Genomic DNA, 19,794 nt, shown 5'->3' on the forward strand with positions numbered 1-19,794 from the left:
ATCTCGCTCAATTTATTTTCCATATCATCCATCAAGACACTTGTTGCCTCTCCTGACGTTCAAGATCAAAGCGGGCGATTCGACTCGCTCACTCTTTTAATAACACGGAGGGGGTTTGGCAACTATTGATTTGAGGAGAACATTATGTCTTTCTCTCGTGCGAGCGTTCGCTTCGGTGGAACCGCTGGCTGCGTGTGAGTTAATAAAAAAACGCTGATGGGAGGAAAGGCAATAAAGAGCCCAGCGGGGAGTGTGTGTGTGTGTGTGTGTGTGTGTGTGTGTGTGTGTGTGTGTGTGTGTGTGTGTGTGTGTGTGTGTGTGTGTGTGTGTGTGTGTGTGTGTGTGTGTGTGTGTGTGTGTGTGTGTGTGTGTGTGTGTTGGAGGGGTTCTCGAACCTGTACTCCAGTGTTCGAGCACTCTGCTGGCACCCCACCCGAATCTTACAGCAGCGAGAGGGGTCCTCCTCCACCCCCACCTCCACCTTTCCTCCACACCCCCCCCTGCTGGTATTATTAATAATATCACACACGGGGGGGGGGGGCACAGAGAAAGAAGCATGGGGTGTGGGGTAGCATTCAACTGGGTGAGCGAACGGGTCCGGCGGGGGGAGGGGGAGGTAGAGGGGGGGGGGGGGGGGGGGAGGTAGCGGGGGTCGCTTGTAGTTCACCGTGAAGTCGGGGCTGTTTAATTGGCTGGAGAATGCCAACGGTGTGGTTTCTAAAGAAAGGGCCCGTGGGTTCGTGTCATATAAAGATCCCGGGGGACTGGTTGAAAAAAAAAAAAAAAAAAAAAAAAAAAATACACGTTGGGGCAACAATGACAAAGCACCACCGCCAACCCCACCTCCTCCTCCTCCCCCTCCACCAACCCCTCCACCACCTCCTCCTCCTCCTCCTCCTCCACTGCCCCTTCGCAGGAGCGCCAATCGCTCCGTTTATTTCCTTGTTTATGCGGCCGTAATTCCTCGCCATGACTTCACTTGGGAGGATCCCCCACGCCGGCAGAGTTATGTGGATTGATTCCACTCCCCCCCCGAGAGACACAAAGTCCGGACTTCTCACCCCCACCCCTCCTCCGAACCCACATTGTCAGTCACATGGTTGAGTGAGTTCTGCCCCCCCCCCCATCCCCCGGTCCCCACAACGCCGACACACACTAAACATGGGGGAGGAGGTACGTGGGGACACTAAAAGTCCCTCCTGTTTTAAACCCTTCTCAGGACTGGGAGGTCATTAATTTCGGCGAGCCTTTTCGGAGACGCTGACACGGCCATCAATCAAATGTGTTGTTACCACCCGGGTGACCCTGATCACCGCACCGCTACGCACAAACGGACCACACACACATGCGTGCCTACGCACACACACACACACACACACACACACACCTCGTACGTAGGAAGAGGCTAAAGCCTGTGTTGCCAGCCTAGAGGGTCCTGAGTGGCCTTAGGGGGGGGGCTTGGGGCTGAATAAGGGAATCCTCAGTCCAGAAGGCGTGGCAGACATGTTTAACAATGTCGAACAATATCGGAACAATATCGAACGGTGTCGTTGACGACGGGCGGGCTGGGGGGCTCGCACTAATACTAATACGAATACGAATTTGAATTCCCATGTTTCTGAATTTCTGAATCCTAAGCTTTCAATGCGGTCTAATAAAAGAGGTGACATCTTATCATTTGTAGCCTAACTTTGCAAGGTGGTTTCCTTTTGTGAGTTGTAAGGAAGTCATTTTTGATGGAATACTTGGAATAATAAAACAGATCCGTTCATGGCTCATGGCTCATGGCTCATGTCTAAACACCGCTCCTAACCGTTCACAGGCTTCTCCTCCGCTCTCATTATGTGGGTTTTTCCGGCGTCTCTGTCGGCCTCGGAGGAACAAAAGCGTCTTGTTTCCGGGATCGGAGTGCCGGCGTCGGCGATGTGAATGACCATCGAGAGCACAAGCCAAAGCCCCCGTGACGGGGGGGACGGGGACGTGGTGGGGGTGTCTGGTTGCCATGTCTGTGATGATGTCACTTTGCCAAAACTGAAGCGAAACCAAAGAGTGGATTTAATGAGTTGAGCGATGGCCGCCGTTAATCTCTCCACAAACCCGCCGTCGTCCCGCAACATTTCTGCTTCAGTTTTTTTCAGCTTCGGTTTTTTTCTACATCTGTGTCTTTTGTGTGCTGTCGGCCCAATGGTGTGTTCTCAAAAGATATTTGTTCTTGATATTTTTTCTGAATATGTTGTTGCTTTGTAAAAAGGACGAAGTAGGTTTTTTCACCCCCTAAGTTCCCATAAATGTGTGCGTCATACCTTTTGTGTAGCACAAGGTGAGTGGCTATCTGAATAGAAATTAAGAAACACTGAAATGTAGCTTGTTTTGTAGCCGTTTGTTGTGGCTGTGTTTTGTAGCTTTCTGGGCGCCTGGATTTGGGCGCTGGTTTGGGGGGGTGGGGGGTTAGGTGGGGTGGGTTTGTGTTAAGCTAGCGCTAATTAGATCAATGCTATCTGTTGCACTATCCCGTTGCCTTCTGGAATTAGCATAAGAAAACACTTTTATGGTCACCCCCCCTCCCAACTCCCTCCCTCCCTCACACAAAACTGACCCACTCGTTAAGTCTCTCTCTCTCTCTCTCTCTCTCTCTCTCTCTCTCTCTCTCTCTCTCTCTCTCTCTCTCTCTCTCTCTCTCTCTCTCTCTCTCTCTCTCTCTCTCTCTCTCTCTCTCTCTCTCTCTCTCTCTCTCTCTCTCTCTCTCTCTCTCTCTCTCAAGATGGACAATAAACAGTTGAAAAACCCCACCACTCTTTAATAAAAGCAGCAAAAGTTTACTTTACGCCAAACTAAGAAAAGGAATGGAAAATAAAATCATTATCAGTGATGGTAAACTGAAAAGCCAAACCCCAATTAGTTGTGACTAAACAGACACACGCACATCTGGGATAATATCAAATGCACACCAACATGCGTGTTTGTGTTCATATAGGAAAAAGGAATTACAACAAGTGGTTATGTGTTTTAGATCCAACAACGGATATGAAGACATTGGTCCGTGAACCAGGACAAGATATAGCCACAACCCGCCTAGATGACCCAAAACCCAAACATCATGTTTAGAACAATCTGTCAACAGTCTAACAATGGCCTGATTCGCCTTAAGGTCAACATATCTTTAACCATGTTGGGGCATTGTCTCCAAACTTCCTCCGCCTTTTAATTGAACCGCTCGGGGCCCGGGACTTTCTGGTTAAATGGACTGTTCATTATTGCGAGGTATTTTACTGCGAGCTGTGAGGTGAACTTTAATGAATCCCTGGCACAAAGCGCCCCTTTCACCACCCCGCAAGAATGGAGAGCCATTTAGAGGCTGCAGGGCTTTATGTCAAAGGCAGACCATAATAGTCATCAGGCCAGGGCAGAAGTTCCCACTAGCCCTGGGAATGCACCAGAAATAAACTTGGTGGACTGGCTTGAAGATTAGAACGAGACAGGGATTGGGTTCTGCTTCGTAACGTCGGCGGGGCATCTGTTGGGGGCTGAGAGATTTTCACACAGAAGAAGAAGCGCTTGTTGTTACTGTACAACCCCGGCCCGCTCGCCCCGCGGGCCGGGGTTTAGCTGTGTTAATGGAATATTAATGAGTTGAGACCAGAGCACTGGTTGACGGGCCGAGCGAGTTGTTTCTGGATGGGAAGGTTTAATGGTTGACCGTTTTCAGGGCTTTCTGAGCAGAGGCGAATCAATAGAGAAAATAAGCTTTTTTTTTTAAGTGTTGTGAGTTTATTCCAATTCATCAAACGGAGTCTCGGCATGTTTACTCCGTTTTGTAGCTCCTTTTTTCTCCACTTTACGTTTTTTATCAAACCGCTTTTCAAATAATGTTGAAAATAACACGGATGTTCAGGAAGAGCTGGTTTTGAAGGGTTTTAACGTTGGGGTTTATCCAGCCAGGGTTTTACAATAATATCCCCTAAAGCTCGATGCTTTGGTTCAGAGGACACGTGAACCCCTAGCATCACATCTCTACGCTCCCTTGCCGCGGCCATTGTCTTTCACCCAGCAGGGAACATCACAGAAATCCCTTCTTGGTTTGCAGGTGGTCGGATGGCAGCAAAGAGTTAAATCCCTTTGGGCCGTGTGCCCCCCGAAACCCCCACCCCTCCACCCCTCCTCCCTTCTTTTGGATGTTGTGATGTCACAAGTCCCTCCCCTCGGCTCAGCCCTCCTCCTGTTGCTTGCCTCTGTGTGCAACAGTTCCTCTCCGGACTGTTTACGGAGGGACTTCCATGACGGCGACCGGAGCTGCCGTTGTGTGAGAGTGTGGCCGTGTGTTTTTTTTAGTTTACCAGGGACAAGAGTTGGTCTAAGGAAGCTGCTTCAAGGGTGGACGATGCAATGAAGGGTGAGGTCTGAGTCCGTCTCGTTGGTGTTTTTGATCCGACGGGAAGGGGGGGTGGAATCTGGGCAGATGCCTGTGAGCTCCGCAGCGTGATGGCTGTCATGAACCCCCAGTTCATGAGTTTCTGCTTCCCGGGTGGAGGCGCGACGGTGGAGTACAGCCCGGATCCAGGGGGTCTGGACGGCGTTCTCCATGCTGAGCAGCAGCAGCAGCAGCAGAACCACCACCACCACCAACACCACCACCACCACCACCAGGACCTCCACCAGCACCACGACCGCCACCACCATGACCACCACCAGCACCAGCAGCAGCAGCACCAACCCCACCAGGAGGAGGACGAGGAGGGCGGCGGGTACCGCGAGACCACCCGGGACCTGCTGAGCTTCATCGACTCGGCCTCCAGCAACATCAAGCTGGCTCTGGACAAGCCCGTCAAGTCCAAGCGGAAGGTCAACCACCGGAAGTACCTCCAGAAGCAGATCAAGAGGTGCACCGGCGTCCTCAGCCCCACCGCCAACGCAGACCCGCAGCCGGGGAAGACCCCGCTGATGACCTGCTCCCCGCCGACGCCCCCTCTGGCCCCCGCAGGGGGGCTCCAGGGCAGCCCGCCGCCGCCGCCCTGCCCCGTGCAGGGGAAGGCCCTGCCCAAGCGGGGGGGGGTGGACAATGGCGGCGGCGGCGGCGTCCAGGCCAGCCTGCAGAGCAAGAGCCTGGCGGCGCTCTTCAACCCGGGCCAGGACGCCCGCGGCGAGGGCAAGGCCAACCGGAAGCCCCCGCTGCGCCACCGCAACCTGCCCCCGTCCTTCTTCACCGAGCCGGCCGGCCGGCACGGCGGCGGCGGCGGCGCCGGGGGGCCGGCGTGCTCCACGTCGGGCGTGACCCTCGGGGAGCTGGAGCGCGGGGACCCCGACGCGGCCGAGTTCTTTGAGCTGCTGGGGCCGGACTACAGCAACATGGCGGCGGCGGCGGAGGCGGAGCACGGGGAGCTGTTCCAGAACCTGCCGCCGGCGGAGATGGCACTGAGCTCGGAGGCCGGGGCGCCGTTCGACGCGCACCACGGGCTGGGGGGGCTGCTGTACCCGGAGCCATGGGGCGGATGTACGGCGGCGGAGTTCAGGAAGGGAGGAGGAGGACATGGAGGGGGTGGGGGGGGGCAGCTTCCGTTGTACAGTCTGGGGGACGGCGTGTGCGGGGACGTGGAGGAGGGCTCCCTGTGCGGCTTGGCGTTCCCCAACTTCTTCTCAGACTCTGCCGGCGCGACCCTGTCCTACGACCTGGGCGGGGGAGGGGGCTACGGAAGAGCCCACTTCTCCTCCCTATGAGACCTGGAGAGAGTGTGTGTGTGTGTGTGTGTGTGTGTGTGTGTGTGTGTGTGTGTGTGTGTGTGTGTGTGTGTGTGTGTGTGTGTGTGTGTGTGTGTGTGTGTGTGTGTGTGTGTGTGTGTGTGTGTGCGTGCGTGCGTGCGTGCGTGCGTGCGTTGGTTTCACATCTCTATTAACGTATGGAGTTTTTTGTGTGTGATGTTTTCCTATCTATATATGGACATCTCTTTAAACGTGTGTGTGTGTGCATGAGTGTGTATTGGTTGTGTGGTATGTTGGTTTCACATCTCTATTGACATCTCTATAAACATGGATTTGAGTGTGGGTGCGTGCTCGTGTGTGTATGTACTGTTGTTGAGTATGTGTGTGCGTGTGCTGTGCGTTTGTTTCTGTGTCGATGAACTTTGACCTTGTGGCGTAGCATGTGACACGTTGACCTGTCTCAGAAAGTGAGCCACAAGTTTTTAATCTGGTGTAAATTAATGAATTTTATATCATCCTTTTCTTTCAACACTGTTATGTATTTTGGTATTTTGCTAAAAAAGAAGTTTCGTACACTTCAAGAGCCTAGAGATATCGTTAGAACTTTTGTTTTAAACGGGTTAAAATGTTATTCCATGAATATTATATCTTTCAAAACATAAAATACAGGGATTTCTAATAACTGTGTGTGTGTGGATGTGTGTGTGTGTCCGTGTTTAATGCGTGTGTGTGTGTGTGTAATGCGTCTGTGTTTGAGTGTAATGCGTGTGTGTGTGTGTGTGTGTGTGTGTGTGTGTGTGTGTGTGTGAGAGAATGACATCACACTTACAGATCCGTGATGATTGCGGACTGATTTAATTGGACAGATAAGCCTTGATTACGGACCGAGAATGTATTAACCGAGCGAGTTGTTTAGCAGAGAATGTGCTTCTAGTTTTAACAAGATGGAGAAATAAAGCTGGTCTTTATTCTGATTACAGGAACTCGTCTTTTATTTATTTTGTATTTTTTATTTTAAATCCTGGTTGTGAAAATATCTTAAATAATTTGAAAACGGTTACCATAAGATTATAAAAAGGGGCTTATACACCCTAACATCACCAAGACCTGGCTGGCCCATCATCATCTCATTCGGCTGGACTACCAATGACCAATGCATTCATATGGGCTATTATTTCGATAATTTCAGATTTTCCTTTGCTGTCGAACAAGAATGATTTGCCAAAGAGAAACTGTGTTGTTGAGGGAAATATCGTTCCCGGATTTTTTCTGAAGAACAGGAGTGCAACGTAGGATTTTTTAATGTACAGTCACCAAGGCCATTAAATTAGGGCGACGTACATGGTTTTAGTAATGGGAGTTTACTGCCCCCTGGTGGAGGAAGTGGTCATTGCATATTCTTAAATTGATATTTACTGAGTTGTATTGCAATTTGCATTCCAAAAGTGGAAACCGTCACTCTATTCATGCTCAGGGACAAGCTGTCTTCAATTTTGGATGGCCATTTTCGGATCTCTTATTATTTGATATACTGAAGTGTTTCCTGTTTTGACCGAAAAATCAACAACAAATATATCCGCTAAGTGGCTCCTCTAGCTCCAGAGTTAATGTATTATCCCCAATAAACCAACCACTTGACTAACCTTGGAATAAATTCAAACAACTTCACACCAACGAAAGTTGTTCATAATGATTTTATATATTCCGCTGACCGATAATAGGGACCCATTCTGCCGCTAGGTGACAGTGTTGCTCCATTAGGATTCGCCTTTAGCTCTTTCGCTGTGTTGGCGCTGAGCAAGTTTCACACCACACGAAAGTCACCATGCCATTATATATCAATTATTTTGTCTTGAATGATTTTTGAAGATTAATTATTATTAATGATTTAATAATTATTTGATTAATGATAAAGCTGAATTCGTGAAATGAGTGATTTTTATACGACAAATATAGACAACAAATTATTCATGGTTTTATTTTGCAGTGTTCCTGTAAGCACTGGTTCGCGTTTTCATTGCAGGCTAATATTGTTCTCCAGACAGCATTGATTCGCTTCAAGGCGGTCAATAATAACCTCTATGTTATAGGGGCCAATAACAAGATCTGGCCACACATAACATGCAGCAAAATGTGAGCAAGACATCTGAACACAGAACTCGTATATATTTCCTTCTCCACTCTAGGCCTGCTGGCGGATTTTGTATCAGATAAAGACCCAACTGCCTGCCACGGCGGAGCCCTGCTTTGGTTTATTGGACATTGGAAGTGTAATGTTTATCAAGGCGATTAACGAGATCTCTCCTCCTGGCAGGGCGGCGAATTACGAATCAAGCCAGATTCCTCTGAGTCAACCAGATAATCAACCGGTCGGTCTCCAAGTGCAACCTGTCTCTCAACTCAAACCAAACACACACACACACACACACACACACACACACACACACACACACACACACACACACACACACACACACACACACACACACACACACACACGTGTTTGTCAAGACAGAGGGAACAATCCTCTTGAGGGAGAAGCAGCTTTTACATCAGTTATTTGTTATTTCTTTTTTTAATGCTTCACCGGAGAGCTTCCATCCGCACCAGCCGTCCTCCCGGTGACCTTCTCGAGCCCGGAGTAGAGGCCTACTATTGTTTTTCACTCCACCCCAGTGGAAGCGGGCGGTAATCCGATAGTTACAACCCGTATGCCCCTCTCAGTAAACTCTCTAGCAAAACGCGAACGCCTTCCCGATCAATCCGACGCCTTTTCCATGTGAGGCCGGCAAAAGCTTTTGTTTCAACAAAACCTTACGTGGGCACCTATAGGACATCACTTAGTGTGCATTTAACAATGGCCATTGATTATTGCTCCCGCGCAGAGAGAGAGAGAGCACCTTGACAAGCGGATGTTGGACTCGCACCACACCCACATGGCGTATTAAACCCGGGGCAACACATTTCTGTATTCAGGGAGTCTTCACGTGTTGCTACCCATACGGGTGAGTTACAGGGACGTGCAGAAAATATTGCTGAATATATGGAATCTAATGCATCGTGTGTGTGTGTGTGTGTGTGTGTGTGTGTGTGTGTGTGTGTGTGTGTGTGTGTGTGTGTGTGTGTGTGTGTGTGTGTGTGTGTGTGTGTGTGTGTGTCCTAAGCCATGGCCTTGATCTGTGATCGCTGCAGATTTCCTGATCGACTTACAACTTTAAACAACGCCCCCATCTTTAACATTCGGCTGTTGTAGCTCCATGGCCTGTTTGCCTCTCAGTTCATGTCTTTCATTAATATTCAGCATTCTGGGGAAGTGGAAGGCCCGACAATATATGCTGCTACACATTCTGGCCACAATGATCGATTCAATGATTGACCTCTGTCTCATTACAATCACCTGTTTGCCAACTGAAATCCTAACCATACAGAGAAATGTCCAAAGTTTTCATAAGTCATCCTTGTGAATCGTGAGGTTATGTTTTGGGTGAAATCCCTGGACCCCCAAATCCGTAATTTCCCTGATTAAGGTTTGTTTTTTGTGTTTTTGTGGTCCAGTGGGCATAGCTGGACATTATCGGGATACCTCCAATTAGGACATAGAACAATTAGAAGTGACCTCACACTTGGTTGACCAATGGCACTAAGCCTAAAGATGACCAATCACAAGCATAAGCCCAAACTGGCCCCGCTAGTCCCACTCCATTTACGTAACATAAAAACATAACGTAACATACGTACGTAACACCATTTACGTAACATAAAAACGGCTGGCTTAATGGACCATTTTAACAGAGGAATCATTATAGGATAAACACAGGTGTCAGACCAATCATCATAACGCTAATGATTGGTCTGCTACTTCTTTGTACCAGGGCCCAGGTAATAGACCAAACTATTGCAGATAAGTCTACTACCCACGCCCCGATACATACAAGTAGCAGTCCCTTAATTAGCATCATGTGCGACACCTGTGACAAATGGTGCTTCAATAAAATCAACAAAATATTCAATGTCCCCTTCCTGGTGATTCCGACACATTCAGAACTGCTTCGTTAATGTCTTTATAAGGCAGCCTGCTTTGTTGCCCTTGCGCTTGTCAAAAGGATATGTCGCACGTTTCTAATTTGAAATAGTGTCAGGGACAATATAGGATGCTGAACAAAGCGCCCGTGACAGGAGCTTGCACAGCAGTGACATCCTGTTCGATCCCTAAAACTGCTCATACCATAATACTGCCACGCCTAGGCTGTGGCCATTTCAACTTAACCCTCCTTAATCGTACACCTAAACTTTTGACTGGTGACAGTTTATAAACTTGGTTCAATAGCTGTGCCTCTAAACCAAACGTGAAGGTAGTCTGTGTGAAAATGAATCAAACCTCGATCCCAGTTCATCATAAGAACTTTAGCAACAACTGTCTGCCACTGGTGCCCATCGAGTCCTTGCTCTTGTCTACGTATTTGGTCTAGCTATTAAGAGTTGGCCTGCTCTTTAACCTGCCTGACAACCAATTTGCCTGATCAATAATTCCAACCACTGTTGCCAAAGCAATAATCAAAACACCCGCTACATTCATGGGAGATATGTTGCTTCTGAAAAAGATAAAAAATCTAAACAAGATCAAGTCTTTTCCAATTCAATTCATGTCCCACTATTTGCCGCTCTGATGGGCTGGTTCTCCCTAGCTCGTGTCCAAGGATATTTTTTTTGTGAGATAACAATTGTGACTCGCACATTCAAGTCTCAGCCAGACTTTCAGAATCCTGCCTTGGAGGTTGAGCTGTTTTAATCTACAGATGCAACCAGAACGCATACAATAATCCGTCATGCAAATCACCTTCATTAAAAATGATGTAAAAAAGCATTCCTGTCAATCTGAATGAGTTCAGTAATTGATGGTTCTGTTGTGACTTTATCTTTGTGTGGTGTGTGTGTGTGTGTGTGTGTGTGTGTGTGTGTGTGTGTGTGTGTGTGTGTGTGTGTGTGTGTGTGTGCAGGAGCGATCGATTATTATTATTTATTTTTTTTTGGCTCTAGGGGGCCCCCTAGTAGTGGCCCGGGGCCCCAAGCAATTGCGGGGCCCCAAGCAATTGCCTGGTATGCCTAATGGGATGCAGCGCCTCTGCGTTTGTGTGTGTGTGTGTGTGTTAAAGGGTCAGACCAAATGCTAAAATCACACGGTAAGGACAGCACCCTCTATGGGAGTAAACAGGTTACTGTAAGTGATGTCACGGGCCATAAACCTTTGGCCTGGGCTGTGACATCAAGCATGTGTGCCGGTTCGATCCTGTGGTTTTGATTTTAGTGCTTGGTTATTCTTGAGAAGTGCAGGGTAATCACCCATTTAATGTAATGGTGTAATTGTATAATGGTTGGCAGGGTACAACAATCATTTTCTGATTCATTAACAGATTTACTTTGTAAGAAGAAGTATCTTAAAGCAGGCTAGATAATTGAGTTTAAAAGTAGTAACTTTAAACACGTTTAAGTGTGCCAAGGCAAATGCAAGGGCAGCTGTATTTTTTATGCATCAATTTGGTAGAGCGTCTTTTTATCCTTATAAACCAGTTTTTGTTTAGACAGAAGGCCAAAACTGAGGAGAATATATGTGCGTTTTATGATCTTCATTATTGTGGACGGTGGACCTCAGAATGCTCTCCATCCCATTTGTGGAGAGGGTAATAGTGAGCAGAATAATTTAACATTCAAAGATATTTCTCAAAGATCGTGTCATGGAGGTTTCCAGTTGAAACCAGTTCACACTGCCTGTTCTCTGACGCCATTATTTCCCTGCGATAAATGCCAGTCATGATGGAATATTTATTTATTGCTCGGTCACTTTGTTTCGTTGTTTATTTGGTTAAGTTGGTTAGCAAAGCAGCTCCAGGACTGCTGCCTGGAAGGCTGGTGTGAGCACAGAAAAAATACACAGCGTTAATTAATAGTAGGCCGACATCAGAGGCATCCATCCCAGAGAGAAATAAATAAATCGGAAAGCAAATACATTTGGAAAGCAAATATGTTGGACTTAAACTGTCGAGTGGTTAGATCAAACAAACGACTCGTTGTGGGAGGACCTCGGTTGATCAATGTGCGATCGGCAATCTGATTCAAATTTCAGAGGGAAATCAGTTTCACTATGAAATTCCAAGCCGAATCCGCTCTGTCTTGAACACTTGTTACAGAACCTGATAGTGAACCATGAAGTGCCAGACTTGCTGGTTTAGGAAAGTTTTGAAATCTATACTAATGGGAGATTGGAGTGAAGAACTACAGCAAACTGCCCAAAAACATGAGCCCCAACCAACCTTTAACATAGAGGAAATGGAAGGGAAGCAGAGGGTTAAGAACGATAAATAAGAACAGCTAATGTAGAGAAGGAGAGTAAGATAAAGGGAGGGTGGACACGGATACTGAGCGGGAGGGAGAGGGCGAGAACGAGACAGGGATACAGAGAGAAGGCGAGAGTGTAAGAACGAGAGAGAGTAAGATATAGAAAGGCAGAGAGATGCACATCTCTCCTCCGGATGATCTTAAAAGAAAAGAGAAAGCGGGCACAGGTGCAGATGAGTAGAAGAACTAATTAGTGACACCTGGAGAGAGCGCAATTGACAGGAGAAGAACGGAAGAGGAGGAGGAGGAGGAGGAGGAGGAGGAGGAGGAGGTGCAGAGCTTAACTCTAATGACTTCTCTACCAGAAAGCCTGCGCAGTATCCCCTGAAACCCGGCTCAGAAAGTAGTGTGAGTAGAGATCATCTGCCAACAGGGGACTTATCAGAGGGACCTGATTGGCTGAATCTTCCACTGTTGGAAGACCATTAAATTACATATTCGAAAAAAAAATCTAAGGATAATTGTGCCCCTTCGATTTCTTACTATCATTTCTTGTCTTCTATTTCTTATCTGGCAAAAAAAATATGGAAGAATTTCGAAGTGGATTGTACCTTGTTCGCTTGATTCAGGTGTTGCTCTTTTATACGATTTCAAATGTCAGCGGAGATATGAGATATGAGATCGTTTGTTGTCTACTAATGGAGTTGTTTGTTGTTAGTGGGGTGTGTTTCTACATATTGCTCATATGCCTTTTAACTCTGTATATCACAGCAATCCTTCTCTCTGGATCCAACCGCATGCGATTCATGTATTGGCCTGGCAATTTATTCCCAGACTAAATTGGATAATATATATCCAGGTCATGAGGGATCAGGGAGGGGGTTGGGGCATCTTATCTTAAGGATGTCCACAGGTCCAGTGCAGACATTTGGGGTTCATACCCATAACATTCGGGCTGGGAGTCGATAAACTTAGCCACTAGGCTTTCCTGCCCACTCATGTGTCTACCTGGGGGGTCTAATTTATCTATAATCACACTCTTTTTGAGATTGTCTCACTCCAGCGATGGAGAGTACTGACTTGGTTCAGAACAAACAGAGGCACACAGTGAGAGGCTGAAAGCATACACTCCATCGTGGCTTTGATTGACTTCTCATCTGGGAAACCCATGGCACGATGTGGATATGATATGCGTTTCCCTTGATTTGGGAACCATATAGTGAGCTTCTGAAAGGCTTTTTATTCTCTGATCGACTTTTGATTCTCTGATCGACTTTTCTTCTTAGAAACCACATTGTACGGCCATGACAAACTTTTCGTTATACGGTAGACTTTTAATATTCTGACATGCTGTTGATTCCTTGGTACACTTCATTTGAGTACTCTTCATTCACTGAAGGAGCTTTATAGCGAGGCTATGATATACATTTCATTCTCTGGTACTTTTTAATTAAGAAACCTGTAAGCGAGGCAGTGGTAGCAATTTTGATTCTCTTATAGGTGTCATATGAGAGACAACATAGTGAGGCTATGATGGACCTTCCATGATCCGTCGACTTTTCATTGTCTGTTTGTCTATCCCTAGAAACCACATAGGGAGACTGATGGAGTTTTCACCTGAGATACCACATTTCCTCCTAAGCGCCCTGGTCGACAGTGACAATATGACGCCGACTTGTCAACAATACGGTGAGATATCTCCTTGACCACTATCAGGAGGGGGAAGGAGGGGGGGGCGGAGGAGGGGATAAGAGGGAGAGAGAGAGAGAGGCAGAGAGAGCGAGAGAGAGGAGTTTGAGGTGTGAAGGGGCTTTATCTGCCTCTGTATCTCATCGAGGATCTGATGTACAGGGGAGTGAATGACGGGGCCGAGCAAGTCGTCTCATCCTACCTGCGGATCCCCGCCGGAGCCCTTCATAATCTCCCAGAGAGCCCCCCCCTAAATCCCATTCCGGGGTGTGCTCTCCACACTCATAACGGCTGGAGCGTTTCCTCTTGATGGAGGGGGTGGGTGGAGGCACTGGAGGAGGGGTGAAGGGCACTGTATCGGCTGTTTGCAGACCATCTCGAGGATAAAGCATGAAGAGGGTCGTCTATTTTGGGCTTGTCGTTTCTGTAACGAGGTCTGGACTTTTGTACGAGCTGCTGCTGCTGCTGCTGCTGCGGGGGTGGAGGAGGGGGAGGAGGAGGGGGAGGAGGAGGGGGAGGAAAGGAAGGAGAAGGAGGGGGGTGAAATGTGTGGCAAAATGTCTGCCAGGGATAGAAATTGCAACATCATCTACCGCTAAAGAGATGGGAAGGGAAACGCACACACGCACGCACACACACACACACACACACACACACACACACACACACACACACACACACACACACACACACACACACACACACACACACACACACACACACACACACACACTGTGAGTCAGTCCTGGTAATGGGGCGAGAGACACCAACACTAGTTGTTACAGAAATCCACAACAGTCTGCATTCAGTAAGATGCAAGACTATCACTCTGATAACTTCCTGGTCTCTGGTCTTTCCCAGTAGGGTCTCTGGTCTTTCCAAGTTCCATGTCTCTAGCCTCTACAAGGTCTCTACTTGGTCTAAGTTTCCGGTCTTACAGGGTCTTGAATATCTCTGGTCTCTCTAAAGGGTCTATGTTTCTGGATTACAGGGTCTATGTTTCTGGTCTCCCTAAAGGGTCTAGGTTTCTGGTCTTACAGGGTCTTCAATACCTCTGGTCTCTATAAAGGCTCTAGGTTTCTGGTCTAGGTTCCTGAGGTCCCCAAGCCCCTCTGGGGACAGACAGTCTGGAGAGGTCTGTAATGGGACCAGGTTCTGGTAACACCTATGTGCAGAGACTCTGTCACCCCATGCATCAGTTCTGTCTAGACTGTTTCACTTATTCAAATCCAGGGCTGTCAATCAACACCGCCGTCTATCCAATTACAACATGTGTCATGATGTCTGCTGTTTCCCTGCCAGTAATTATATCGAGTTGGCAGATGGAGAAATGCTCCTGAATCTCTTTGGATTGCTATTATTATTTCATTTTTCGATCTACAGTTGGAAATAACAAGGTGGGAATTCGATTTACAAGGCTGGACATTTCTATGAATGTGTAACTATCCGCGATCGCGGCGTACTATGTAATATGACATATTACTGTTGTGAACATTATTTCCACAGAAAAAAAAAGACTCATTCAGATTCCAGGGCGCAGATACAGACCAAGATTACTGCAAGCTCTGGTCTGCCTTGACAGCATTTCTGCTATACTATACCATATAAACTATAATACTGTTCTTTGTTACTGCTTAGTCAAGCTCACTTGTTGTTACCATGTCATTTATTTTCTCTGTAGTTTCGTTTCTTTGTATTTTTTAACTACTGTGTAGTTCTGGGTCTAGTTGTGGTATTGCGTGTTGGTTTAATCTGTAGTTTTGTGTGTATAGTTTTCACACTGTAGTTGCTATCAATATAGTTTCTCTTGTTCTTGTCTCTCTTGTGTGTTTGTGTTGGTATAGTTGTCTCCAGCATCATTACCGTGAATGAAAAAGTATTTATTTAGTTTCTGGTGCTTCCTGCAAACGCTCTCTCTCTGTCTCTGTCTCTGTGTCTCTGTGTGTGGAGTTTGAATGATGGAGGCCTCGTGTTTAATGAATTGTTTTCCTTGTGTCTAAATAGAGGCAGAGTTTGATTCACAAGAAGAGAAGGTTTTTTGTGAGAGCGGAGTAAAACTTCACCGCATGATATTTTGGTTGGGAGTTTTCGTCTCTGCAGGGAAAAAAAAACATTTATTCAGAAGGGGAGACGGCCTGCGTTTTGTTTACAGTGAGCCATGAAACTGTGTGATAGGGTATCATAAATAGAGGGAGCATCATAAAGAAAATAATTGGAAAAGGAAACATGGTATTGCAACTGTGCAGTGCCTGTTTTCTGACTCTCTCTCTCTCTCTGCTGAACAAGCATAATGTCACGTGTGTGAGGAGGCACTGCTGAAGATTGTACATCATCTTGTTTTCTAACTGAAGTGTTTTTCAAAGTCCTCAGGCACATGTCGATTATTCTGGTCAAATCTGCGCCAGTTATTTTAAATCGTTCGACATGCTGTTGTTATGGTGTTTTCTTTATCAGATCATTTTATCCTAAGTACGTAAAGTAGAAAGTTGATACAAAGACCGGTCATTAAGGAGCAAGTAGGGGTTGGACAGTGAATACAAGTGTCGTTAAGGAGCAGGTAGGGGTTGGACAGTGAATACAAGTGTCGTTAAGGAGCAGGTAGGGGTACGAAAGTTAAGACAGAGACAAGCCATTAAGGAGCAGGTAGGGGTTGGACAGTGAATACATAGACGTGTAATTAAGGAGCAGGTAGGGGTTGGACAGTTAAGACAGAGATAGACCATTAAGAAGCAGGTAGGGGTTGGACAATAAATACAGAGACAGGTCATTAAGGAGCAGGTAGGAGTTAGACGAATACTGGTACATGTCTTTATGCAGCAGGTAAGGGTTAGGATGTCTACACGTAGCGGACGTAGGGGATCGAATCCAGGACCTCTCCGCAGTTAGTCGGCCGTTTATTCATTGTGTGCAATTTCGAAGATTTACCAACGTTTGGTGCTTGTAATGGTATTATTTGTTCAACTCCCCACCATCGCTGCATCCTATTTTCCAATGCACGTTGAGCTCAGCACTTCCTATAAGAGGATTAGGCCGTGTGTTTATCCATCAGCAAACTAAACAATAATGGAGTTGCACAACACCAGTGCCCTGCATGGCTATTGCTCCACAAATCGGCAAGTAACAAAAATGTTTTTTTTTTACAGTAATATTTCCCTTCAATAAAACAGCAGCCCTTGAGCAACAAACCTTGTGGAAAGTGAATGCGTTGCAGAAACGTCTTGAATTAGAACGTTAAAATCCCATCATCCCATCACATCCGCCGCAAAACAATTACATGAGAGATAATTGAAAAATGGTTCGTTACTAGGGGGTTCAAGCCTGAAAGGCAATGTGTTCGATCCCCAAAGTCTACACACAATCTACCCGGAAGCTTCTTCCAACAAGATGCCTTAGCCCCCCAGCCTGCTCCTTAATAACTTGTGTATGACTTTACTGTTAATCGCTTTGGATTAAAACAGCAGTATTAAATAGTAATATACTCTGCCGTTCAATAACCTTAAATGTTTTCTGTGCACACAAAGACACATCGCTCATTGTCCCCTTGTTAGCTTCCATCGATGCTAAGAAGGTCTGACGTTAGCGTTAATTTAGGTGTGCTAATGAATGTAAGAGTTAAGATAAAGGTGCTCTTAGTGCTTTTTCGACTGGTTGAAAGTAAAAGATCCTTATCAATTTTAATTTGATTACCACTCGTAATTGTAGAATCAATAACTTTTAGACGGCAATGGAACCCATATCTCTCTGCTTTCTTTGCCGGGACTGAAATATTGGAGCATTTACTTGAACCTTTTAAGGATTTTATGAAGAGGTCGGACGAGGATGAACTCAGTGATAATCTAACTTAGCCACGGCCACATTTTATTATACTTTTTGTTTTATTTGATCGTATATGACCCACGATCATCAGACAATGGATATCTTAACCACAAGACCACTTTTTCTTGTGCCTCCCATTTTGACTTCTCTGTCGGCTGTGAGGTTCTTTGTGACCCCCAGGTTGTTAGCTGTACCTGTGGACGACTGCCAGTGTTTGAGCGTGTTTACTCTGTTTGTAGGGTGTCTGCTGCACTGTCTACCCAACTGGATCATCCTGAGCTCTGGTCTGAGAAAGCTGCTCCGCTCTAACGAACGTCTCCCTAACGATCCCCCCTGTTCCCTCGGGGGGGTCCTCCCCCCTCTCCGAGGCCCTGCCTTCCTTCCTCACGGATGTGTGAACTATTGAGAGACCATCGTCGAGATGAAACCCTGTGTAGCAACAAACTTCTGACTTCTCCTGACTTTAGTTTGAGAACTGAAAAGCAAAAAGCTCTCTTGCTATTCTCTCTCCGCATTGACTTTTGTACTCGAGGAAGTCACACAATTCCCGTCCTTCTCTCGAAACTCAAGGTATCTCCTCAGGAATGTTTGGGGAACAACTCAGATTTTTCTTTTGTTCCCAGTGAGTTTTCGCAGGCCGTTCCCAGCCACACTGGGTAACAGATGTGAGTTTAATACGTGGAGGGTCCTTCTGGAGCAGCTGCTTCTGTTGCTGCTCCACTGGCACTTCGAAGACAAATGACAAACAGCTGCTTGCCTCTCATCAGACTCCATCTTCCAAGATGGCCGCTGTGTTCCCTCCCTCATCTCCTTTATGGAGCCCAAAGGACGCCAGGGCCTTTTCCTCTGGCCAACCAACAACCAACCAACAACCAGCCAACGACCAATTAACAACGCAACGACTAATTGAGCCACCGAGCCTTCTTCAGCGGACTGGATAATGATCCCCTGGTTACTGGTCTCATAGCCTGGCACTGGGTCATACCTGGGTTTAATAAGAAAGGGCTGAAGTCAAAATAATTTTTTTATAGTCCAAATGGCACCAAACACAAAACTTTGAGTGCCTGGTGACTTTTACGCTAACACATGACTCACCGCGGATTTCTGTTGTTATTCCTTAATTGAGGATATGGATTCTAAATGAAAATGTGACAGATGGCGTATACGTCCTATAAGTAACCTAGCCGTTTTCCAACGGTAACCTGTTTAAAATCAACAATGATGAAATGAGTGCACAACCGTGGAATGTCCTACACACACCCTAAACCCAGCCAGCTGATCACCGGTGCATGAAATAACATAGTCCAGAGAAAGGCATTTGCTGTTATTTGTGTGAGTGTGTGTGTGTGTGTGTGTGTGCATGTGTGTGTGTGTGTGTGTGTGTGTGTGTGTGTGTGTGTGTGTGTGTGTGTGTGTGTGTGTGTGTGTGTGTGTGTGCGTGCGTGCGTGCGTGCGTGCGTGCGTGCGTGCGTGCGTGCGTGTGTGTGTGTGTGACAAATGAAGGGCAAACTAGGTAACTGTAATGGATAAGCGTGCAAATGGTTTTATTCTGAAATAGCCTTTTACTTTAAACATAAATTATTTTTCCACAGTATTGGATGAGTACTTGCACCATATTACTTCAAACATAAACAGTGTATAAAGTTAGCTTCTTTGTGAATTAAAACAGACATTCGAGAAAATGTTGTGAATTAATTCCAAAACATTCAACCATATAATCATGTGTACACCTGACACACAAAGTCGTTAAAACATTTCCTTCAACCAATCAAAGGACGGCGTGTGTTGCTCCAACTTTTTGTCACCCTTTCAGACCGCTTGGTACCCCAACAGAGGAGTACCGGAAAACAGGTACGGCTAATCGCAGCCAAGTCCGCATATTTTGGGACCCCGCCCACTTTTGGCGTTGGAAACGCAAACCGTAGCGCACCTCATCGCACCTTACCGTACCGCACCGCTCGGTGGAAACGCGCCACTATAGGGTGCTCGGCTCTCCGATAAGTCCACTGTTTGACAGTCGGCATCCTTGAGCTAGAGAACGAACACTATTTGCTGACTCAAGTTCAATAAACCTCTTGTTTGTCGTTTTTTTTAAACAGCATATCTCCACCAAAACGTCCTCTCAAAAAGTGTTTCACACTTTTAGAGTGAAACACCCCCCCCCCCCCCCCCTCCCCCAGGCAGGGTCACCGGCACTGTAAACGCACGACCGGCTATTTTAAGCGGCGGTGAATCCGATCCCGTGATTAGCTTGTCGGTTTT

The 19,794-nt window shown here is 46.7% G+C and overlaps 1 protein-coding gene across 1 annotated transcript; it reads left to right on the top strand.

Moving 5' to 3' along the window:
- Nucleotides 1-831: 831 nt before the first annotated feature.
- On the top strand, nt 832-6,427 carry fam181b (family with sequence similarity 181 member B). The gene has a single exon (XM_030380791.1). It carries the CDS (start codon nt 4,480-4,482, stop codon nt 5,710-5,712), a length of 1,233 nt encoding a protein of 410 aa, XP_030236651.1. The 5' UTR covers nt 832-4,479; the 3' UTR covers nt 5,713-6,427.
- Nucleotides 6,428-19,794: the final 13,367 nt, after the last annotated feature.

The sequence above is a fragment of the Gadus morhua genome, chromosome 16 (assembly GCF_902167405.1).
Source record: "Gadus morhua chromosome 16, gadMor3.0, whole genome shotgun sequence".
In the NCBI taxonomy this organism is placed as follows: Eukaryota; Metazoa; Chordata; class Actinopteri; order Gadiformes; family Gadidae; genus Gadus; species Gadus morhua.

Excerpts from the sequence above, each read along its gene's own strand:
- fam181b (XM_030380791.1), top strand. The coding sequence starts at position 4,480 with ATGGCTGTCATGAACCCCCAGTTCATGAGTTTCTGCTTCCCGGGTGGA.